This window comes from Sceloporus occidentalis, unplaced genomic scaffold (genome assembly GCF_023333645.1).
Source record: "Sceloporus occidentalis isolate IW3139 unplaced genomic scaffold, rSceOcc1.0.p SCAF_7, whole genome shotgun sequence".
NCBI lineage: Eukaryota > Metazoa > Chordata > Lepidosauria > Squamata > Phrynosomatidae > Sceloporus > Sceloporus occidentalis.
The window spans coordinates 829,288-853,003 of NW_028316987.1; the positions used below are offsets into that span (position 1 = coordinate 829,288).

The following is a 23,716-nucleotide window of genomic DNA, read 5'->3' on the forward strand; positions in this document are numbered from 1 at the left end:
TTAAATGAAAAATTTTGTGCATATTTATTTTTTCAAAGCTCACAGATTAACACAGGAGTGGGATGAAATGGTGTATAAAGCATTCAGAACTGACAATGATCAGAAATAGATTTCTCTACCACTTGGTTTCACCTTCTCCATCCCCTTCTCTTTAGTTCCCTCCCACCCTAGTTCTGGCTTCCATATCCCAATCATACTTTTGAGAGGTTCGCCGAAGCCGCTCTGTGTCTTCGTCACGTTTTTGCCGAGCCTGAGTGACTAAGTAATTTTCTTTCTGCACTGACTCCCAAGTGAGCAACCGTCCATCTTGGGCCTCAGAAAGTTCCAGCACTGCCTCAGATGAAACAGAATTGGGCACAGGGCAAAAAGAAGAACAAGCAAGACCATGTGAGAAGGACTTAAATTAACAATAATATTTCATCACATTAATAAATATCGTTTTCTTCCCCAAAATAATATCCTTCAGGCATGTTAGACTACAATATCTGTCAGTCTGGCCAGCTCATAGGGAGCAGCAGAGAGGTGCACCCAACTCGACTGGAGGACAACAGGTTGGTGAAATCTGGTCTTAAGCAAATACTGAGATCATTTTCCCAATTATCAGTTATGACCTCAATCAAACTCAGTAGAGAAGAAGTATAAACATAGAGATCCATAAATAAAAATATTTTTGAACCTTTTCACAATTTGCTTGAGGTTTAACTATTCTGAAAAACGTGTTATCTGAAAATCTATCAATAAAATAAGAGGATAACAAGAACCATGTTGGATTATGCTAAAGGCTTATCTACTCCAGCATTCAGTTTCCATAATGGCCATCCAGAGGCCTCCAGAAACCCTGCAAATAATATGTGAAGGCACTAGTCTTTTTATGTCATTACTCCTCAGATTGGTATTCTCTAATATACTGTCCTTGAAGACAGGGGTTCAGTATACAGTATACATATCAGAACACACATGAAAAGTACTAGACTTGAAAGTCATTGGCCTCTGATTATGCTCTCAAAGATTAAGCCTGCCCCTGCAGCAACAACCTGGGCAGCAAAGAAGTCACTGGAATGACCAAGGCAATGGGCATTTCTGCCTCATGGGAGGAAAAAGAAAAGATTAATACTGCAATGGCTGTACCCACGTACTTGAGAATAACCTCCACTGAATTTAGTAGGCCTTACTTCTGAACAGACATTCACAGGACTGCACAGTTAATGTGCTGAATCCTTTTAACCAGGGCCATCTATATGCCAGACTTTTTTTTGGCAATAATGTGGAAAAGGCTAGAAATAATGGGGGGCATAGAAGAACATGCATACACTCCAGCCTTCCCAGTTTGGCAAGGACAGTCTCAATTACTGTATATACTTGACTATAAGTCAACTTCTTAAGTCTAGGGCAAGTTTTGGAACCAAAATGATAGATTTTGACATGACCCATGGATAGGTCGAGTGTAAAACTTGGAGCTCCTTCAGTGTGCGTATGAGAGTGGCAAGAAGTAAACAGCAATCAATATGGGGCTTCAGTGTTTCAGCCTTCACTTCCATGACAGTGAAGAGCACGGGTGGAAGAGGGATTGTTAAACAAATAGCAATCAATCAGTCAGCAAGGATTCTATAAGCTTGGCTCAGGACAGAAAAAAACTGCATGGGGAAATCTGAAAGAACTGCTATCACATTACCATACTGACCTGTAAATAAGTTGATCTAGGATTTTGGGGCCAATTTTTGGGCATAAACTTTTAGACTTATAGATGAGTATATATAGTAATCCTCTGGTGCCTTTAAAATCTCCCAGTTTTTATGTCTTCTTCCCACTCTCACCTTAGTCCATTACTGTAAACTGAGTTCAACTCAGTTCAAAAGTCATTTGCATTCAGTTAACTCAATGGGGATTGGCGGGGAAAGAGGAGAGAGGGATGGAATTTTTTTCCTTTCACAGTAAGGAGGAAAACTGCTACAATTTCTCCTAGATCATGTGTTCTTCCTCATTGATAACTTTTACCATCTTGACTACACTCTGATGGTGTTTGGTCACACATGTCCCAATTTTCATTTGTGAAATGTTGGATGGAATGGGTAGCTGTGACCCCTCAGATTCCAGACAATAGTCTTGTGGCAACTTCAGGATTTGGCTTAAGCTTTTATGGACAGCATCAGGTGCATCCAATAAAGTTGGTGGTAACCCACAAAAACTTATGCCAAATCAAATGCATTAATGTCCCAAGATCCTTTGTTGTGTTTTATCTGCAAGAGATTAATATAGCTGTCCCCTAGGAAACCATTCTGAGCAATACTTTTCCTTTCCATGCAGTACTCACAGAAGTGGCGTCCCTTGCTTGACTGCACCTTGCGGATATGGCGCTTGAAGAAAAGGTGGAGATGGCTGATCAGGATGAAAGGTGGGGCCAGTGCTGGGCGGCTGTGATACTCCAAGATCAGGTTATAACGCTGGGATTTCCAATATATATCACTGTTGCCTTGCACTTTGGAAAATGTGTAACTGTTGGGGGGGTAGTAAAACAATGGAAGTCCAAATAAATATTTACATAAAAACAGAATTATATGAAGGCTTTCCTTTTTGCAGGCCAGCGTCTCCTCCACACATCTTGGTTTGTGAAGGAACATATTTCCTGTTTCCAAACAGAAGTCTGATTATCTAGACTGAGTGCTGATGAAATATTTATGCACAGTTTGGTTTTGCATTGTTACCTGTTCATTTGTTCATTCAGCACTTTTCTCTTATCCACTTCCTTTTCAAAAAAGCATCATTCTTTTACATTTAGTAATCTTCTCTTAAGGAGGGGTGGGGGTGGCTTTGTGATTGACAGAAGGACTGGCCAATAAGTGTGGTACACAATCCTGGTTTAAATAAGTTAGAGGGAATGACTTGATGTCTGACACAAGGCCTATCTTATCAGTGCTCTGCATAGCCCTGCTCTGAGAATGGTGGTGCTTTATGATGCACACAAGGGTCAGTCACTGCTGCAAAATGCTGGTAGCTGGAGAAGGTTTTCTGAAGACTTGATCCAGACCAAGACAGAAATTTGTTACACACATGAAAAAAATAATCCATTGATATAGGATCATGATCAAATCACCCATTGCTGTATGAGTGTTATCAAACTCATGGCATGCTTAGCTAATTTCCCCCACCTGAAACTGGTCTAAAATAACCTACAACCTACAGATCTATTGTGATCTGCTTTCATTTTCCCAGACTTTGGGTACAGAATATTCCATATTCAATTCTTGGCATCTCCAGTTAAAAAGACCAGGCAACAGATTTTTTTCTGCCTATATGGCTTAGGTCCAGACTATCTGAAAGACTGTATCTCCTTATATGAACCTGCTTCAATTTTAAAAATTTCAGGGGAGGGCTTTGTCAAAGTCCTGCCACAATTGCAGGTATGGTTGGTGAGGACCCAGGAAAGAGTGTTCATGATGTTGCCTCATTATTCCTTTGTTTCCACCAGCAGACAAAGATCTTACTCAAATAGGCCTTCAGCTTTTAACTGGCTGGGGCATTGCAGGGGGTATGCTGGTTCTTAATACGCAATTTGTTTTAATGTATTTAGCTGTTCTAAATTAATGTTTTTGACTGTTGTTTAATGCTTTTAATTTTTTGTGTTACATATGGTTTTATCTATGTTGTTTTTACAACATCTTTGGGTCCCATATGGAAGAAAAGCAGGATATAAGTTAAATAAACAAACAAGCAAATAAATAAACAAAATTATGGTGAGCTGTTGCAAGTCAGAGCATGCAATGCTGGGATAGCTCAAACAATTATCTGACTAGGTGTAAGGCAACATCCTATGTTTATTGTTCAATGCACATTTCATATACCTGAACCTTATGTGATGCAATGTGGTGCAGCATATCCACTTGCTTTTAAACCCGATACATTCACTCTAAAAACACTCATCCAACAACAGCGGTACCTGAACATGGCAATGAGCAAATTGAGAAGCAGGATGTTGGCTACAAGAAGGAAAATCACAAGGAGAATGAGTACCAGCCAGTTGGCATAAGTGTTGGTGCAGGGCTTTGCATCATCCATCAAGATAGCCACAGGATCATAGGTGCAGTTTGATGCCGCAATCAGAGCAGCTAGGAGCAAAATAAAATAATAAGGTGAGGACTCACACAATCCATGGTTCTATAAACCTTTATCAAATTTCCGCTCCAAAAATTAATAATATTCCACTTCCCCAGCTAAAAGGACTCACAAATACTCAAAAGGAAGATCTTCTAACTCCTTGACCATTTCGGGGGGGTTTATCAGACAAGGGAAAATGGAAATATAATCCAATGGCAATCCGAACGCAATCATGGAGTTTAATGTTATTGCGTGATAGACAATTTTGGGCAACGGCAAGCTCTTTTCGAGCAATGGAAAGTCAGTTTGAATGCAATTTGAATTCACATAAATTCTCTGAACTAGTGAATACACATGAATGCGTTCTGGCCCCACTTTCTTTTCATTCGAAATTAAGAGAAATTCCTCCCATGTGATAAACTCCTTGGTTATGCTTTTCTGTATCTTTTCCAATGCTATACTATCCCAGCTTTGTACTTAAGCACTAGCCTTAACACACTGGCTGGTGGGCGAGGTAGATATGTGAAGGCCTGAGAACTATATGGAAGAAAAACCTTTCCCCATCTCCTCCCTTCTCCAAATTGGGGGGGGGAGTATATCCCCTTAATATTCACCTATTTTCTCAGGCCTTTACAGCTGGAGGTATTGTCTATCCCTCTTCTGTGTCCTGAATAGACATCACATAGGCTGCTAGCACAGAAAAGCCCTCTCCTCCATGGCAAGTATAGAAATGCAACTTCTCATCCCACCACTGACAGCTCCCAGAAGACTAGTAAGAATCTTTTTTGTAGACTGGCAATTTTAATAGCTTAATTTTATAAGGCTGCACTATCTGTTTTCAAGACAGGGCAGAACAAAGTGTTAGCAAATTGAGAACAGAAGCTGCTATTATCCTTGAATACTAACCATCAATTTCATCGAGTGGGATCTGTCCAAAGATTTGCAAGTAAGGTCGGTAAAAAACACGCCGAAATATCCAGGGGAGACGTCGGTCATGTGGCAGGAGCAGCCCCTCTGTGGTGACCCCATAGGCTACCAACCAGACCCCAAGAAAGAAGAGAAAGAGAAAGACATCCTTCATCTGTAGAAAGATTAAGATAGAGCAAAGATTAATTTTTTAATAATTAGAACACTTTACTCTTCCCGACTTTACTCTCCTCATTCCACACAAAGAGGGATGTATATATATCTGAGGAAGTAGACTGAAGTCTATGAAAGCTCATGCTGCCAACTTCTTTATTTCCATTAGTCTCAAAGGTGCTACAAGATCTCTCTACGTATATGTATACAAATTCTACTAACTTGAATTAATTTTCAATATTCATATAAATTATATAATTCATTCATGGAGATTTGCATGCTTTGATAAGTCAGAAATCCAGAGTTGTGGATTATTATGAATGAACTGAGTGCTAGCACACCTAGAACATCCACTCCTGTTTTGTTTCTATCTGCTGCCATAACTTCTAACCAAAGGCAGAGACTGTTTATTTATTGTATCAATTAAACCAAGGATCTTGGCTTATTGCTCCTTTCACAGTTTAGTACTGCAAACCAGGGTTGGTTCCTGGTTTATGATTTCTGGCTTGTTCTGGAATAACAAACCAGTAACTCTGGTTTGGATAACATGTTGAACAAACTATCCCATACATCAGCACATAGCTCTTTCAAGTCAATCCAGAATCCTCTTGAATTTTTGACTTAATTTTACACTTGTGTGCAGTCTATGAATCAAAAGAAATTGGTAACGGTGATAAACTGAATGAAGAGAAAGGTTACCAAGAGAGAGCAATGTTTGCAACAACAGCAACATGAAACTATAACAATATCCTCACAGAAATATGTGCCCAAAATATATATTTTGCCCTCTCTTAGATGTTCACTTTCTCATCACTTGCAGACTCACAATATTATATGTCTTACATTTACAGTTAAGTGCAAGGGCCTTAATGCATTCATTAAGCACACATCTCACTTCATCCTAAAATCCCTCAGACAGGCACTTTGATTCTCAAACAGAAGACCCCCCCCCCAACTGTATGCCCATTCCACAAATATCAAAGATATGCTTTCTCACCATCCTGCCGACAATAATCATCTTGGGTCCCAGCTGTTTGTTGACAGCAAAGATGTGGATGAGACGAAGTGTGAAGACCATAAAATCCAGGCACAGAATGGTGCGTCCAGATTCATATGACTGTGGGATCAGCCTGTGAAATCATAATAGAGAAAGATACACTAGAAAGAAATTCATTCTATGCACTATGATAATTGCTTTTTTATCTCAAGCCATGAATCTCTAACTTTACAATCATGTTCAATGTGCTTTATAATTAATTTTATAACTTTAATTATGGCCGAGTGGTGGGAGAAGCCTTACCCTGATATGAGGCACCTTCTGCTTGAATTATAAACTGCTGGTGGCTGTAACACTGGATTCTACTGTAATACACTGAACAGAGTTACAGTATTTTTCTAATGGCCAGAAGGCGGCACTACTAAAAAACGGAAAGAGATTATGCCTCAAACATGTCTGAATGCCAGCCTCTTTGCCAGGCCCTTCCGGTCACCTTTGTTGAACTGTACTACACTGGGCGCAGGGTGATCAGATGTCCTCCTTTTCCCAGGACATGCTTTACATTTAAACCTTCTGTCCAGGAGGAAGTTCAAAATGTCCTCCATTTTGAGCATGACTAGGAAGCATGAATTTACATTTATATTAGTGTTTTACGCTTTTATTTGGTAATGGCCTACATTTTCCTTGAACGCCCTATATTTTCTGTGCCTTTCTGACTGGTGTGCTTGGGCAAGTCACACTCTCCAAGCCTCAGAGGATGGCAGTGGCAAACCACCTTTGAAGAAAGTTGCCAAGAAAACCCTGCAATAGGTTTGCCTTAGGGTCGCCCTAAGTTGGAAATGACTTGAAGGCACACAACAACAACAACAACAACAACAAACTTGAGAAGTAGCTACTAATGTCCTCTTACATTAAAAGCTCCCTGCATGCAGAAAACTAGTATGTGATCTAATTTCTTCCCGACTAGCTAGTTTCCTATGTACATGGTCATGTATGTTTTGTTGTTGTTCAGTGTCATGTTCAAGCCAGTGATTCCACCACCTGGCATTTGATGTGTTACAGTCTATCAAGAACTATACTGTGTCAAATTTCTGTTCATGTAGATTTTCCCCCCTTGGCTTTACAACAGGGGTAGGCACATTGTGGTCTAAGGATTGTATGCAGCCCACAGTCTGATCTCATGTCGGCCTTGGCCTAATTTCCAAAGCCCACTGCAACCAATCTATTCAGGCTTTCCATTCCCTAGCAGCCACTGGGAGGGAAAGAAGAGAAATGAGAAGGGGCAGAGAGAGAGAGAAAGAGAAAAGTTTCAAGTTTGGAACATTTCGTTTTAGTGCTAATGTACAGATATAAAGTCATTGAAGAGCTTGCATTAGTTAATGTCAAACCACTACATGGTTTTATAAAGTTGATTTGATAATAATCAAATAATTAAATGATTAAATTATTTTTAAAAATTATTTAGAATGACTAAAAGTAAATAAAAATCATTTAGAATGACTAAAACTAGTCTGGTATAATAGTTTGAGCATTGGACTGCAACTCTAGAGCCCAGGGTTTGAATCTCTGCTTGGCCACTGAAATCAACTGGGTGAAATTGGGCAAATCACACTTTTTCAGTCTCAAAGGAAGGCAAAGGGAAAACTGCCTCTGAATAAATCTTGTCAAGAAAATCCTGTGATAAGGTTCTCCATAAGTTGGAAACGACTTGAAGGTATACATGCAACAACAAAACCAATGCAGGCAATAAAAAATACGAATGGTTGCTCAAAAATAATGACACCAGCATTTAAAATTACTATTGAATTTTTTAACAAATTAGAGATAGTCAATTCATTTTTAACAAATTATTTCCAAATTCTGCTTTGTCCACTAAAGGATTCATACCCACCAGTTGCCAGAATGTGGGGCCCTTGGTAGATAACTCCAAGAGAAGGCTTCTCTCAGAACAAAAAGGGTTGCCCACCTGCTTTACAGAAGAAAGGGCTACAGCCATTACCCAGTACATTAGCACAGAAGGAGACAGATGATTATGAACGTTCTTCCCTCTGCATCACCATCCCAGCCCAGAAGATGCCCCCACCTGCAAACCAGTCCTATCATGAAGAGCAGGAGGGCTGTGATGTCCAGCTGGTTCCACGTGTCCTGGAAGTAAAGGCGCACTCGCTGCAACATAGGATGAGGACCCACAAAGCAGCCTTGACGAACCTCCTCACAGACCAGCGTGAAGACCCAGATGTACAAGGCGATCTCTGTGCCAGATGGACCTTTGGGGGGTGGGGGGTCGAAATCCAGAAGCAAGACATAGGAGAAGAGGAAGAGGAAGAGCAGGTACATCACCACGTTGCCCAGGAATGCTGTTACAGGTGCCACCCAGAATTGATGCCAACGTCGTAGCCAGAACTGGCGAGCAGAAGGTGGAGAGGGAGGTTCCATATCACTGGGACAAGTGGAGAAGTGAGAAAAGATGAGACAGTGAGTGTCCTCCCCAACAAAAGAAACCTCAAGTTGATTTGCCGGTATGAATTTTAATCAATTGATTCATGGAATAAATCTGCTCCATACTGGTAAATCCTGTGACTAAATAAAACACATTTACGTAATCTCTCCTGTAGATCCAAAGAGATCTACAGAGCACTGAATCTGAACTCTCATTGATTTACTCCTCCCCTTCCTGGGGGGGGGGGGTTATATTGCCTACCCACTTCTTTGGACAGTAAGTTCCTTTTTTGGACCACGATTCCCTAAATCCCCTATGGGCACTGACTACACTGGCTGGGGCATTCTATGCCATGTAGCCAATAAAAATAAAATTTCTAAGCTTTATGTCTGACTGTACATCTTTCCACCCATCAGCAAAAAAAAGGCTGCAAGATCAGGTTCATCAAACCACAAAGGGCCACAAGGTGATGCTCTTTGAGATTAATTTGTAATTATTCTTTTTCCTGGGATGGCTGCCAAACCTTGGAGGGATCGTGACTACTTTGTGTGGTCATTTTTTAAATATTATTTTTTTGCTGGACTGAAGTCTCAGGAGAAATGGTGGGGGCAAGAAGCATTTCTAGCTTCATGCAGGACCTCCTTCTCCTACCACTGTAACAGTATTTCAATAGCAGAGTTACTGCACTAATTGGTGAGAAAATGGGGAAGAAAGATATGTCTCCCTTGTGTTTCCTTGTATCTGCCCCAGCAAAAACTGAACCCTCAGAGAAGGGACCTGGAGCCCGTGAGCAACCTATCTTGCCCTGACTTTTTGTGTAGCATTTCCAAGAAGCTGGAAATGGCTGCTATGGGGAAAAGGAGGCAGGAATGCCAGCTTCTCACTCCAGTGACAAGTGGCCAAATCTGACTCCTTAGTTCCAAGGTAGTAGCAGCACTTAAAAGGGGGTGTGCAACTGCTTCATTCCTTTAGAATTGTGTGTGTGTGTGTGTGTGTGTGTGTGTGAGAGAGAGAGAGAGAGAGAGAGAATGTGTAAGAAAGAAAAAAATGGATGCACATGCACACACACCTGTACAACTTTTAATGCTGTGTATTGTGCTCCTAGTTTATTATATTTTAAATATGCTTTTAAACTGTTGTTTTTAACTTGTATTTTTAAATTAGAATTGTGACTTAACTGTGTTTTAACTTTTGTATTAACAGTTGTTGTTCTTGTATGTTTTTAAGTGGTTGTTAGCCACCTTAAATCATGTGCTGGGAGAAAGGCAGGATATGCATTAAACAAAGAAACAAACAAATTACATGGAGTAAATGAATGGGTGGAACAAGTAATTAATAATGTTATGTTTTACAGTGTTTTATCCTACTTCCTACAAGCCCCATTGTGACTACAGCTCTACAAACTGGGACACCGCCTCTGTTTCCTTCCTTCCTTCCTCCCACCCCACCCCTGTCCCCAAAGTATGACCATTTCCCCCTACTCAGACAACATGTCTCCGATGGTACTTTTCACATCTGTGTCAAGGCTGTCCAGCTCAATCGGGCCTGAGGGATCCAGACGGAGGTCATCATCCATGGTCCTGTTAAAGAGTGAAGTCACACTCACATTTTGAGAAAATAGGTTTAGGATGGGGGTGTTCAGTCTCAAAGGGATTCCTAGATTGTTTATTCCCACTTCTATTTTCTATTTTATAGTAGTTATAGTGACCACTTTTGCATTGCTTAAAGGAAGACACTAAAAATTTAATCCAAGGTTAAACAACATCCTCAACCTGAGAATCTTCAGAAAAACTGGGTTATAAACATCCACATTAGCTACAGCCAGTGTAGCTAATACGTCATAGGCGATCTAGCACAATATATTGTATCTAGAGAGCCCTGGATTCAGGAGGTCTTTGGATGGAGTTTCCAAAGGTGGCTGGCAGGGCAAGTTACTTAAGGATGGTACCCATCTCTCTCTTTTTGTCCTAGTAAGTCAACAGAAATTTCCCTGGCAATGCAGTACTGGTATCCACAGTCCCACTGTGACAAGATGCTCACTACAGAGAGGTAGTCCAGCATGCTGATGATCAGCATGGTTTGAATGTTGGACTAGGACCCTGGGAAACCAGGGTTTAAATCTCTGCTTGTCCATAGAAACCCACTGGGTGGTCTTGGCCAAGTCAAGCACTCTCAAACTCAGAAAGGCAATGGGAAACTTCCTCTGAGGAAATCCTGCCAAGAAAACCCTGTGAAAAGTTAAGGTTGTCATAAGTCAGAAATGACCTGAACACACACAACAAGGCCGACTATCAGAAATAAGCATGCCCCAACTCCCAAATTCTGTCTCATAGTGTTGTTCCTGAGCACTGATGAAGCAAATTATGGCCAGTGGTACCTACCTGAATGTGATGAGGTTGGTAAAAATGAGAGGGGGGCAGAAGAAAGTGAGAAGGAGCTGCCAGACAGGGGTGCTTCGGTCCATCTCTCCCCACCAGTTCTGGGTAAGCAGGGACTGTGAGGGAGAATACAGGAGACAATCAGCACTGGGTGAGGCTGGGGAATTCAGATCCCCCACTCTCCCATATTTGCATTCTTTTTCATATCTAAAATGCTTGAAACTGTTTTTCCCACCTACAGATAATCCTAAATGTGCATTAAAATATTTTGGTTGGCCTAATAAAGATAATTGTCCCAAAATTGAATTTATTCTGTTAAGTCTTTCAGTGCATGCAATAGCTTTGCTGAGTACAAGGTTGCTGCCACACAGCATAGCAAATTGTGAGTAATGCTGGGAGCTGTAGTTTTGCAGCATTTGGATTCCTATTCCTGCTATATATATTTACAGTATGTCTGAGTAGTTCCATTTAATATACGAGTTTATCACATGAGGCTAGTAAAGCACAATTGTTGTTTCTGTTGTTGTTGTGTCCATCAAAATCTTTTTACTAATGGTGACCCTATCATAAGTTGTTCTTGGCAACTTTCTTCAGAGGGGGTGTGCCATTGCCATCCTCTGAGGCTGTGTGTGACTTGCCCAAGTTCACCAAGTGGGTTTTTATACTCAGGCTGGGAATTGAACCCTGATCTCCAGAGTCAAACCCTCAAACCACTACACCACACTGGCTCTTAAAAAGCACATTTACAGTAAAGCACAGTAGGATAATAGCATCTTTGGCAGGTTCTTATCACATTACATGTCTCTCCAGTTGTGCAGTCACTGGTGGAGTGCACTGCACCTATTCATTGGAGTGTCAGAGAACTGTCAGTGAAAAGGTGCTCTCCACCAACAGCTGAAATGCAAAGCAAGAGGAGAGACACAAAGTCATGTGATAAGTACCTGCCCAAGATGCTATTATTCTACTGTAATTGCTATTTACTACCCTAGTGTGATAAACCCCTCAGTGGGATTTACTCTCCAACAGACATGTAAAGGATTGTATTGCTGGTCAGGCAGCAGAAGCACTGCTTTGCCAATCATAGCTTCCATATTGTTCCTCCTGGATTGTGCCTAGAATAGAATCATAGAGTTGGAAGAGACCACAAGGGCCATCAAGCTCAATCCCTTGCCATTCAGGAAGACACAATCAAAGCACCTCCAACACATGGCTATCCAGCTTCTGTTTACAAACCTCCATAGCTCTTAATGCAGGACTGGGCAAGGACAGCCCATAAGTTACATTCACTCCCAAGCCTTTTATGCCCCCTACAAGGGTCCCTGCAGCACCTGGTATAGGTCTGTATAAATCAAATTCAAAGAGGCTTAAAATGATGTAATGTGGCCAATGGTGTCCCTCACAGGCCTTAGTGTTTGCATAAACTCTTGGCCCTGTTTGAAAAAAGGTAATTTTGTGGATGCAGTAGGGAAAAATGGGTGGCCTCAGCCCTCCAGAATCTTGTAGGAGACTAAAAATAGCTTTCAACCCCTGAAAGTTGCCACCACAGTTTTAAGGGAATGTGAGCTACCAGGAAATGCCTCAACCGTATCATACTGCAAACCTCCATATGGTCCTACCTGAACACCATCATGAGCAAAAAAGAGCCGGGCATCAGCCTCATGAGCCAACTGGAGGACTGTGGCTCCACCCCAAAGATGGGAACGGCGGACCAGTAGTTTGTAGGCCCGTGGTTCACCATTGCGGTAACATTCACCAAATACACCTGGAGTTGAGTGGAGGAAGAATAGAGAGGAGAGACAATTTTATTTGTATTGCCAAGAATTTCTCAAAACTTCCTGTTACACCCACAATCCACATCCTTATTGACAAAAGTCATTGTCAATATGAGAGTTTTACCATAGCACCCATAATGGGCAAAAATATGTTTTCCCACATTCCCACTATCACTTCAGAACTAACATGATATATACCCATTTCACAGAACAGTGAGTAGAAGGAGGCAGAGAAAGAATCATCCAAAGCTAGCCAACAAATCTGAGGGAGAAAAGGAATTTTAAAGGAGTCTCAATCTAACTCTGTGATCAACTTTAACCAAAAATTGCATTGAAGGACCTAGAGATTCCCAGAGTGAACACTCCACTAGGCATTTGTAGCTCCTCCAGAGCAATTCTATGGTCAATGTCCGGCAGATGTTGCACACAGAGTTGCACTGGAGGAACTAGAGATTCCCAGAGAGGTGTTCTCTTAGGTAAAAACATAGTGTTTTTGTTATCTGCATTTTTTCTACATTCACGGGGGTTCTGTGCCCCTACCCCCAGCGAGGGATGAGTGTACTTTAAAATGTGTGTGGAGGGACGAGCGTACTTTTAAAATGTGTGTTTCTTTTTCCTCCTCCCAATTTCCCCCTTTGTCCTCAGCTTACTTTAATTGCTGCAAACTGAAGTGCAAAAGTAGTTCGCACTCAAATAACTCAGTGGGGAGGGAGGAGAAGAGAAGAGAGAGCAGAATCTTGCCTTTCTCAATAGGCTCAGGCAAAAGCAAATTGCAACAGCTTATCCTAGCTTTGCATTCTTCCTCATTAATCATTTTTACCATCTTGACCACACTCTTGAGGTTGCTTGGCTACATGTGTCCTAGTTTTCATCTGTTAGATGTTGGTGGTACAGAGCCAAAAGTGGAGTCAGACTGTTGTTTTCAGAGTCATGGAGAAGGTGGGTTCTCCCCTTTCACTCCTGAACATTCTTTCTCCATTTTCTCTTTTCCTGTCTCCCCTTCTCACGCACCTATGGCCAGATTCTCAAAGCGCATTGCCAGGTCCTTCATGGCTGCCTCTTCCTCGGCCTCTGACTCCAGGTGTGAAAGCTCCCGAAGCATGCGTGCAGCTGCCAATGCCCCAGCTACAGCATCAGGTGCCTGTGATGGAACAAAATGGGTAACCTCAGTGGGGATAGAGAACAAAGCTATGCTGCATTTTCAGGCTGGTTTTACTCAGGCCTGGGAAGCCCTCTGTTTTTCCTTTAAGATGCCAAGTGCATGAAAAAGTTCCTTTTTTGGAATACAGTTCTAGAAATACCTACAATTTTCAGACCTGCAGAATGGGAGCTGAATTACAAAAAAGAAACTTTTCCACATTCTACCCAAGACTTTAGCATAGGCCCTGATCTGTGTCCCATAACCATCTGAGATGCAGCAAGTGGGCACATGACATACAGCACAAAACAACTGCAGCACTTTGATGCCACTTTAACTGCCTTCACTGAATGTTACAAATTACTGGGATTTGATGAGGCAGCTTTCAGGCACATAATTCTCAATACCTAATGAAACCACAAATTCCAGGATTCTATAAGATGGAGTCATGGCAGTTAAAGTGGGATCAAAATGCTATATTTGTATAGTATAGAAGAGACCTTACTTTGCAGCAGATCCTGCTTCAGTGTCTCAGGAAATACGGACATGGCTGGCAAAGCAATAATTTGATACTGAGAGCTATTGGGATCAAAATCCAAACACTTTTCTGATTAGGGTACAACCAGATGAGATGGAAAGCGATGTATGGCAAGAGATTCTGTGTTTCTTCAAGGGTAAAAGGAGATGTGGAGTGTCCCTGTTATGGATCACCACTGACAGGATAGAAGAAAAGGGTTAATTTCTCCCCTGTGGCACATTCTGGATCTGATTTGCTCACCAGGAACCACTACATGACCCATGCTGCAATACCACCACCATCACCACCTTTTTTAAAGCAGGCAATCAGATCAGAGATCTGTTACCTATTATGTAGCATGGCTTCTATTTAGCATAAACTTCTTTTGTCCTGATTGGATATCAGAAGGCGCACACATGCATTTTAGTTGTATAAAGAGTTGGCAACATTTTTATTTTAAAAAGATCCCAATATTGTTACAATGCCTTCTACATCTAACATGGTGCTATATACATCATCACCATCATACACACCATTTCCCAGAAATACATGGCCATCTCTCTACGGTTCAGCAGCACTGCCCATATAAACAGATCAGTCCAAGGATTTGGTGAAAGTTTGTCGAGGTATACAGGATCTCCATTGGGTATTGATCCCTTGGTCTTGGAAAAGAAAAGAAAAGAAAAAAAAGCACAGGGAAATAAACAACCACACAATTATCTTAGATCTGGGATTGGTGTTCAAAAGCAAGCCAAAATCTATAATCACACAAAAAACATGCATCCCAAATTTTGCCACAATAACATTTATTTGTTTATTTGATTGACTGATATAAAATTAATTTATAACACACCTTTCTACTTTGGCTATAAGTACTAGCCAAAGGTGTTTTTATCCTGTTAAAATTTTGTTGTTATAGCTTAATGTGATAAAGTCCATAGAATTGGAAGAGACTGCAAGATACATCCAGTCCATGATCAGTTCATTCAGAGCTGAATACCACCACAACTTACCCCTGCCCCTTTGTGGCCATCAGGGTGAAGTCCAGCATAAAAGGGACTGCAGACGTCCCCCAGTAGCTCATGCAGAATGTGGGCCACCTGTGGCAAGTGGCAATCGGGCAGAGATCGTTCCACCAGCAGATATTCAGGTGGTGGAGAGGGCTCAGGGCCTGCTCCGTGGCGTCGCTCCAGAAGCTGGTGCAGCAGCGAGACCTCAGGTGCACCTGCGTACAGGTACTCCAGCTGTTTCCATGTCAGGAACTGTCCAACATCCAAGCCATTCTCCACAAACAGGCGCACTAAGGCAGGGCGGTCTCCTAACAAAGCATCACGCATGGGATCTTCCAGCAGGCTAGGCTGCAGCAAAGAGTAGAATGAGAAAGTTTTAAGACAATTTTTAAATGTTTTAACTATGTATGTTTTATTGTAATTTTCTTTCTTTTGTGGGCCACCTTGAATCCCAGTCTGAGAAAGAGATGATGGATGGATGCAGTGTCCACTGGTTATACATCTCATGAGAATAACTGATGAGAACTACCTGACTGTCAGGTCAGAGCTTGGGAACATTACTTTTAGAGGACTACAACTCCCATATCTCTCAGTGGTCATGCTGGGAATAGTAATATCCACAAATTATGTATCCAAGCTCTGCTAATGGTCAAAGTATTATTATGAAAGTCAACCAATCAGTGACCACGCAATTCCTTCTTCCCAAATTGATAGGATCAAAACATGTGAGAGATCTATAGAAACCTTCTTTCTTGACCTCTTGAGATATAACTTTATATCTCTTTCATATTATGCAGTTATAGCACTTTGATTCCACTTACCCTGTTAACACTGTCTCCTATGGAATATTGAGACCTGCAGTTTTGTGAAGTATTTTGAATTCTCTGCCAGGGAATTCTAGTGCCTCATCCAACTATAAACCCGAAAATTCCACAGGATGCAGCTTTGGCAGTTAAAGTGGTGTCAAAGTGCTATAACTGTGTACTGTGAAAGGGCACTATTGACTTTATCATTTAAAATGAACAGAAACATACCAGTTTTGGAGCTTTTATTATCCCACTTCTCTTCCATAGTGCAACAGGGGCTTTTTGTGCCATTGATGGTCCCACACGCTATCTTCCTGCACTAACCAGCATGAAATTCCTTTTTCTTTTTTTTAAATTTGTAGCACAATTCTGGAGTTATGGGAATGCAATTTAGTGAAAAATGAAGAAGGAAAAAGTGGAAAAAAGGGGGGAGAAAATAGGCTGCTTGGGAACAGTGGGGAGGGGGAGGAGACTGACACCATGCGATTGCTCAATATCGAACTGCCTGTCACACCTGTGGAGTATTGGGCTGGCAGTGTGATTGGCCATTTATTGATGGGTTTTGCCCATCAATGAAAAGATGTCCTCTAACAACGCTTCAGCAGTGTGTCAGAGGCGACACCATGCAATAGGTATTGCCAAAGACGCTATTCTTTTGCTAAAACTGCAAAACCTGCATGTGATAAGAGTCCTGTATCCCCATAGATGAGCCTACCTCAGTCTTAAAATCTTTGGGTGAGGGCTTTCTCTTGGTCCCAACATTGTCATAGGCCCATCTAGTGAGGTTATGTGAGATGGCACTTTGGGGGAGCTGTGGAATTATCTCATTTTTATCATTATTACTGTATATGTTGCTATAACTAAAACATCTGTTAGTTTTTTACTTGTCCTCACACCTCCTCTCTGCATTCTTTTCACTAGCTGATTAACCGGCTATGTAGATAGGTTTTTAACAGGGTGCGTGTGCTATACTTTTATCTGTATTATTATGTTTTTAAAAATTATTGTATACTGTTTTTAAATATTAGTGTTTTAATATGATAGCCAACCTTTGTTGTTGCTGTTATGTTTTTATCATCAGGGATCTAACCTTGTTTTTAATTGCCTTAGGTCCCAAAATGGGAGTGGGGGAAGACAATTTGTTTCTTCCCTCAGTCTCCCTTGCTGACCCACCTCCCAGAGAATGTCCCCTCGGAAGAGTTCAGTGCTGGCAATGTCCACACGGTTCCAGGCCACAGCCAAGCGCAGCTCATCCAAGTAGGAGGTGGCCTCATTTGAGCGCCTACAAGCTGCCAGGAGAAAAGAAAAAGAAGAGCAACTCTATTAATATTGGCTTGCCCCAATCTCTTGCAGCACTATAAATGGGGAGGGGTACAAAGAACAGTCTAGCTAAGAGATGGGGGGAATAAACATATCACTCCTTCAAATTAAAATTCTTCCTGTACAATGAAATTTTCTGTAAACTCTACAATTTCATTCTCTCTCCTTCTGGTGTTCAGGCTGTTAATGTCACTGCTTTTGTAACTGAATAGCCAAAACAGTAACACCTGTGTACAAATTGGAAATATCAGTAGGTTTGGAGAACCTTAAGGTTTGCAGAAGTTAAAAAAAAACCTCTGTGGAAAAGCCTTAAGGGGAAGAATCCATCCACATCCCCTCAAACAGCCTAATGAATATTAAGCATCCTCAATTACTGTGGATTGCTAACTGTTGTGGAGGCAGGAGAGAATCTGGAATGCAGTGAACTGAATCCTGAGTAGAGAGCATTTTACATTGCAGTATTTTAATGCAGGTCTCACTTGTGTTAATACAATCAAAACAATGGCTGGAATGTTGTTGGTGAGTTCCAAATGGAATAAACCTATTCATAGAATCACAGAATTGGAAGAGGCCACAAGGGCCATCCAGTCCAACCCCCTGCCATGCAGGAACTCACAAACAAAGTAACACCACCACCCCCCGATCCAGCCTCTCTTTAAATAAGGAGACTCTACCACTCTCTAAGGCAACCTTTTCCATGGTTGAACAGCTCTTACTGTCAAAATGTTTTTCCCTAATGTTGAGGACTGGATAAATTGATGAAAATCTAATTGATTCACTAACAGCAACAATAACCTACCTTTCACCAATGCTTTAAGCAGAATGGTCTCAAATTCCTCCAAACCTTCTTGGTCTGAATAAACGGTCACCAATTCTCTCAGAGCCCCAATACGTTCTACCTGGTGAAGAACTGAGAGGTAGTTATAAATTGCTTGGGGGGTGGGGGGTGGGGTGAGACTTGCTTCACCAGACAGAAAATTTCCCATGCCCACTTCCTAACCAAGGGAGGACTAGTGAAAGTTATGGAAGGAAAGTATGAAATTCAGATGGAATGGGAAGAAATCTGAGTTAGTTCTACGTTTCAGAGATAGCAAAGTAACAGATGGACAGGACAGGCAGTGCTAGAAGTGAGGAGGTTCCTGGATCTCACCTCCTCTGCCAAGTGCTCCAGTTCATTGTCAGGAAACTTCCCCTGCATCTTCTTCAAAGCCAGTGTCTTCAGGGGCTCTCCAGGTTGTGTTTCTTCCAGCAACTCAGCCAAGCAGTCAGCTGCTCCTCCAGTTCCTGCCAACAGTAAGCAGGGGATAGAGGCGTGCACAGCCTCAGATACACGCTGGAGGAGAGAACAAAACAGGAGTACTGGGTATGAGGAGATGAGCCCCTTAGAAATCTACTTAATTGTCTCTTCCTGGGGCCTCTATCTCACATCTTGGCCCCTAGTCCTTCTCCACACCTGCACTTACCATTAGCTCATTCTCAACAAGTCTAACTTTCCATGCTTATCTACTGAGACTGGTTGAAGACATTTTGCTATCTTTAAACAACAGCCCTCTCTGAACAGGTGACCAGATGTCCTGCTTTTCCAGAACATGTCCTACATTTAAACCTTCCATCCAGGAAGAATTCCAAAATGTCCTCCATTTTGAGCATCACTAGAAGCCTACTGAGTAGCATCCGTTTGCTGTTTCCCTTCCAGAAATTCATCTACTTGGCAGTCCATCCTTATTACAAACAGGTGAATAGGATGGATCCTTCTAAAGTTCTTTTCTCCTAACAGGAGCAGTAGACAAGACTCAGGGAGTGTTTGTTTCTTGGAAGGGAAAAGGACAGTAAAGGTGTTAGGCAATGGGCTGCTTGAGGACACAATGCAAATTTAGAAAAAAGTTTTTTCCTTTAATTTCAGCACAACTGGCAAATGAAAGGAATAATTTAAATGTAGATTCAATCAAGGGTTTGTTGCTATTAAAGTACAATTTTAAGCATTTGCCTTGCTCACAGTTCTGCAAGTATATTGTAAGCCAACAAGGCATTTTAATAAAGACAAGTTCTTCAGAAAAATATGGTTAAGTACATAATAAAATCCTGTATATGTAATTTAGCTGTCAATAAACCATATGAAATGAATTTATATTTATAGTAGTGTTTTAGCCTTTATTTTGTAATGTCCTACATTTTTCTTGAATGTTCTACATTTTACAGTGCCTTGTCCTCCTTTGCAGTTATGACATCTGGTCACGCTGTTCCCAAAGCATTTATATCCAGATGCAGGGTACCTGCTCACAAATCCCGCCATATCTATCTGTTCATTCCCACAGTTGTTTGCTCTGTGTCTGTGTTCCATCCTCACCCCATGGCCTTCACAAAATCTCCCACCCATTACCTTGAACATGGATGAATCTCCACTGATGAGCAGCACTAAAACAGGAATCTCAATACTCCCACAACCTGTGGGGATTAAGATGGAGAAATGAGATGAAGGAATAGAGACCTCAGAGGTCTAAGAAGGGGAAATACTAGAAAACCGATGCAGGGAACAGAAAAGAAAAAAGGAACAAGTATTTTTCCTTTCCAGAAAAGAAATGCATTGTTAGGAAAATTAGCCAGCAGTATAAAAATGTAGCAGCAGAATTCTGAGTATTAAATCCAGGGCGTATCTACATTGTACAGCTATAGTGGTACGATTGCATTTTAACTGCGGTGGCTCCATCATACAGAATCCTGGGACTTGTAGTCAGGTGAGGTATTTGGTATTTTCTGCCAGAGAGATCTAGCCCACTCTCTTTTAGAACCCTCTTGCAGAGAATTCTGAGCATTTCACAAAATTACAAATCACAGGATTCTATATGAGGAAACCATGGCAGCTAAAGAGATATCAAACTGCTATAGTGACATAAGGCTTTATCACATGGGGAAAATCAGAGGGGAAATCAAGGGTTTAAAGAGGCATTATCTCATTAAAATTGTGCGATTGCGATAAAGATTTTTACACACATTGTCATTAAAGAACCATTATTCTGGGAATAAACAGACAATAAACACCAACAAATCATTCACGTGATTTCCCTGTGAACGATGTGTTAGTGTTTATTGCCTGTTTATTCCCAGAATAATGGTTCTTTAATGACAATGTGTGTAAAAATCTTTATCGCAATAACACGATTTTAACAGGATAAAGGCTCTTTAAACCCCTGATTTTCCCTGTGTAATAAAGTCCATAGTGGGGATATACACCAGAGCCTGGGAAAGTTACTTGTTTGGATTAGAACTCCTAGAATCTATTTGGACCACTGAATTCTGGTAGCCTTTGAGGCAGCAAATGTGAACCTATTAAGGTGGTAAAATTGTCTGGGCTGTACTATTTCAAAAATCAGCTAGAATATATTGAATGTTTGTCTAGATTATTTTAAAAAGCCACTTCCATCTAAAAGCTAGGTCTTGGGGAATGAAGGTCTAATCTAGACTTCATCCTCATGTCTTTCATATATTATTATGTGTAGGAGATTATCTGTCTGTCTATCTGTCTGAAGGCCTGAACACAGATTCACCTCCACTTTGCAGAGATCTAGGCCTCTTCCTTATTCTTATGGATGTGGGGAAAAGATCAAATTTCTAAGAGGGCACTACCCCAACAAACTCTCTCATCACTAGGCCTAGTATCATTTAACTTAATAACAAATAGTACAATTACCCTGTAAAGATAAATAAAGTAGGAACAATGACCAGGTTTGGTTTTCTTTCTTTCTTTCTTTCTTTCTTTCTTTCTTTCTTTCTTTCTTTCTTTCTTTTGGATAGTGTAGATTGGGTGGGATATGGCCCACATTAAAAGAGAAAGAAGTACATTTTTATTTGCCTGTGCTGTGCTACTTTGGGAATGATAGTCAATGGGTACGAAGTATGACTCACAATTACAAAAAGACATGGACTGGCTTTAGATGTAGATCTATTCAGCAAAACAGGACTTAAATTAGTTGTGAACAATCTGTGAATAGGCAGTGTGACTGTTCAATAAAATCTCCATCTAGATACAACCCATAGGAAGGTTTGTTCTTTGTTATATATATAAAAAAGGTCTCTTACCACCAGCGCCTACTTTCTGCTGGGCAATGTACCGCTCCAGACGGGCACGGAAGGAGGCCTCACCACCTGCCTTGCCCTCTGTCCCATTGTCCACCAAGAAGAAAGCCGAGTGGTTGGAATCCAGAGGACAGAAAGGGGTAACAGGGGCTGTCCGGGGATAACGTGCTGGAAACAGACCCTTCAAGTTGAAAGAAAAGGAAGGAGTGAATAAAGGAAAGCCTAGAATAATCAATTTCTTTCACATGAACTAAAATTTCAGCAGCCAGTTTAATATCTATGTGCCTATGTTGCATTCATTAGTAGTTTCCCCCTTTACTGTTTTGTTCCTATTCCCCGATACCTTGGGGTTCACAAGACAACGGTGCTGCTCAACGATGCCCCATGGAGCGATGCCCATTGCCACCACATGAGTACTGGGGTTGGTACTGGCTGTGGTGTGGTCCCGCACTGCTTCACCAACATGGCGGCCCACGCCAGCATGGAGCCCACCTGTCATAATCCAGGCACCTATGGGGGAGAAAGAAAAGTAGGGGAAGCTTACAGTCGCATGATACTATACTGCAATCTTTTATAGTTTATGAATGATTGCGCAAAATCTGTACATTTTGAAGTGCAGTCAGCCCTCCTTATCCATGTTTTATGCACTGAGTCAAGCATCCATGGCTTGCAAATACTTAATATATATATAAAGTCCAATAGGCAAACCTTGATTTTGCTATTTCATATAAGGGACACCATTTTACTGTGCCATTATATTTAATGGGACTTGAGTATCCATGGATTTAGGTATCCATCGGGGAATCCTGGAACCAAACCCCAGAAGATAACAGGGGGCTACTGTAAAAGAAATCATTTTCACTTGATTGTTTTAAGAATTGACTACTTCATGACCCTTCCTTACACTCTCTTCTAATGAGCCCTGTTATTGTAACTAATCTGTGGTTGAGGTACACTAATAATAAAACAATGAATGACAATCATTTCACTTTGACACACCTATTGAACAAAGTTATCCCCTGTTACCCATACATAAACTGCTTATCTCACAAAGTACACACAAAGGGACAAGCCCAGAAATGTCCCTCTATGTATTCTGCTCCCTCCCTCTTCTCTAAACTTTAAAAAGCACACTGCCGGCCCTCCGAAAGGGTGTGGGTGCTTCATAGTCCAAATCGTCCACACCCATGCATGCAGAGAGCATGAAATATGCTTCCTAGAAGGTGTTGCTTTTACACAGCTGGAAGCAGCACTTCACACATCATACACACACATACACTTACACACTGCTTCATAAATACAGAGACAATGAGGAAAAAAAACCACTCTGTAGAGTAAAACATAGCATTTGTAACTTTCTTCTTGGATATGCATGCAACTTTACTTTAAACATATCACTCCTCAACAAGACAAACCTGCCTCAACTTGTGAAATTTCCTGGGTCACAAAAACACATCTTTTTTGAATTTATTTATTATGTTTATATATAATCTTTCTTCCAAAATTAGATTTAAAAACAAGATTATCAAACAAGTAGAATAAAACCACAAGTTAGAGTGTGGTGTAGTGGTTTGACCATTGGAATATTAACCAGGAGGCCAGTGTTTGAACCCCAGCACAGCTATGGAAACCCACTGAGTGATCCTGAGCAAGGTACACACTCTCAGCCTCAGAGGAAGGCAAAAACAAACCCCATCTTAACAAATCTTGCCAAGAAAACTCCACAATAGGCTCGCCTTAGGGAATTAGTCACAATGACTTGAAGGCACATGATAACAAACAACAAAATCCACACGGTGTATTATTAAAAAAAATAATCAAATTGTAATATTAAACTATCTAAAGCATTTGTGCCTGCATAGAAACACAAAGACTCCAAAGAATGCACACCTTCCACAATATGGAACCACTTTAATGTGCTACCGGTAAATTATCTGCATGTCACAAAACTGCATCCTAATAAAAGCACTGGCACATTCATAGCAACACCCTTGGTGCAAACACCCAAGTCTCAAAAAGGGCTTTTTCTGGAGTTTATCACACGGGAGGAATTTCTCTTAATTTTGAATGAAAAGAAAGTGGGGCTAGAATG

The 23,716-nt window shown here is 41.1% G+C and overlaps 1 protein-coding gene across 2 annotated transcripts in view; it reads right to left on the bottom strand.

The window, feature by feature from the left end:
• Window positions 1–23,716, bottom strand: part of LOC149308972 (transient receptor potential cation channel subfamily M member 4-like) — a 34,720-nt gene that overhangs the window by 4,635 nt on the left and 6,369 nt on the right. For both annotated transcript variants that reach the window (XM_089531530.1, XM_089531529.1), the window contains exons 5-22: window positions 21,968–22,134; window positions 21,628–21,805; window positions 19,931–19,995; window positions 18,701–18,883; window positions 18,350–18,449; window positions 17,404–17,519; window positions 15,428–15,772; window positions 14,948–15,076; window positions 13,771–13,900; window positions 12,604–12,749; window positions 10,991–11,103; window positions 10,091–10,189; window positions 8,253–8,609; window positions 6,170–6,302; window positions 4,999–5,173; window positions 3,935–4,103; window positions 2,312–2,493; window positions 198–330 (exon numbers count right to left, since the gene is read on the bottom strand). In XM_089531530.1, the coding sequence (XP_089387656.1) occupies window positions 198–330; window positions 2,312–2,493; window positions 3,935–4,103; window positions 4,999–5,173; window positions 6,170–6,302; window positions 8,253–8,609; window positions 10,091–10,189; window positions 10,991–11,103; window positions 12,604–12,749; window positions 13,771–13,900; window positions 14,948–15,076; window positions 15,428–15,772; window positions 17,404–17,519; window positions 18,350–18,449; window positions 18,701–18,883; window positions 19,931–19,995; window positions 21,628–21,805; window positions 21,968–22,134 (2,920 nt within the window). The remainder of the gene's footprint in view (window positions 1–197; window positions 331–2,311; window positions 2,494–3,934; window positions 4,104–4,998; window positions 5,174–6,169; window positions 6,303–8,252; window positions 8,610–10,090; window positions 10,190–10,990; window positions 11,104–12,603; window positions 12,750–13,770; window positions 13,901–14,947; window positions 15,077–15,427; window positions 15,773–17,403; window positions 17,520–18,349; window positions 18,450–18,700; window positions 18,884–19,930; window positions 19,996–21,627; window positions 21,806–21,967; window positions 22,135–23,716) is intronic.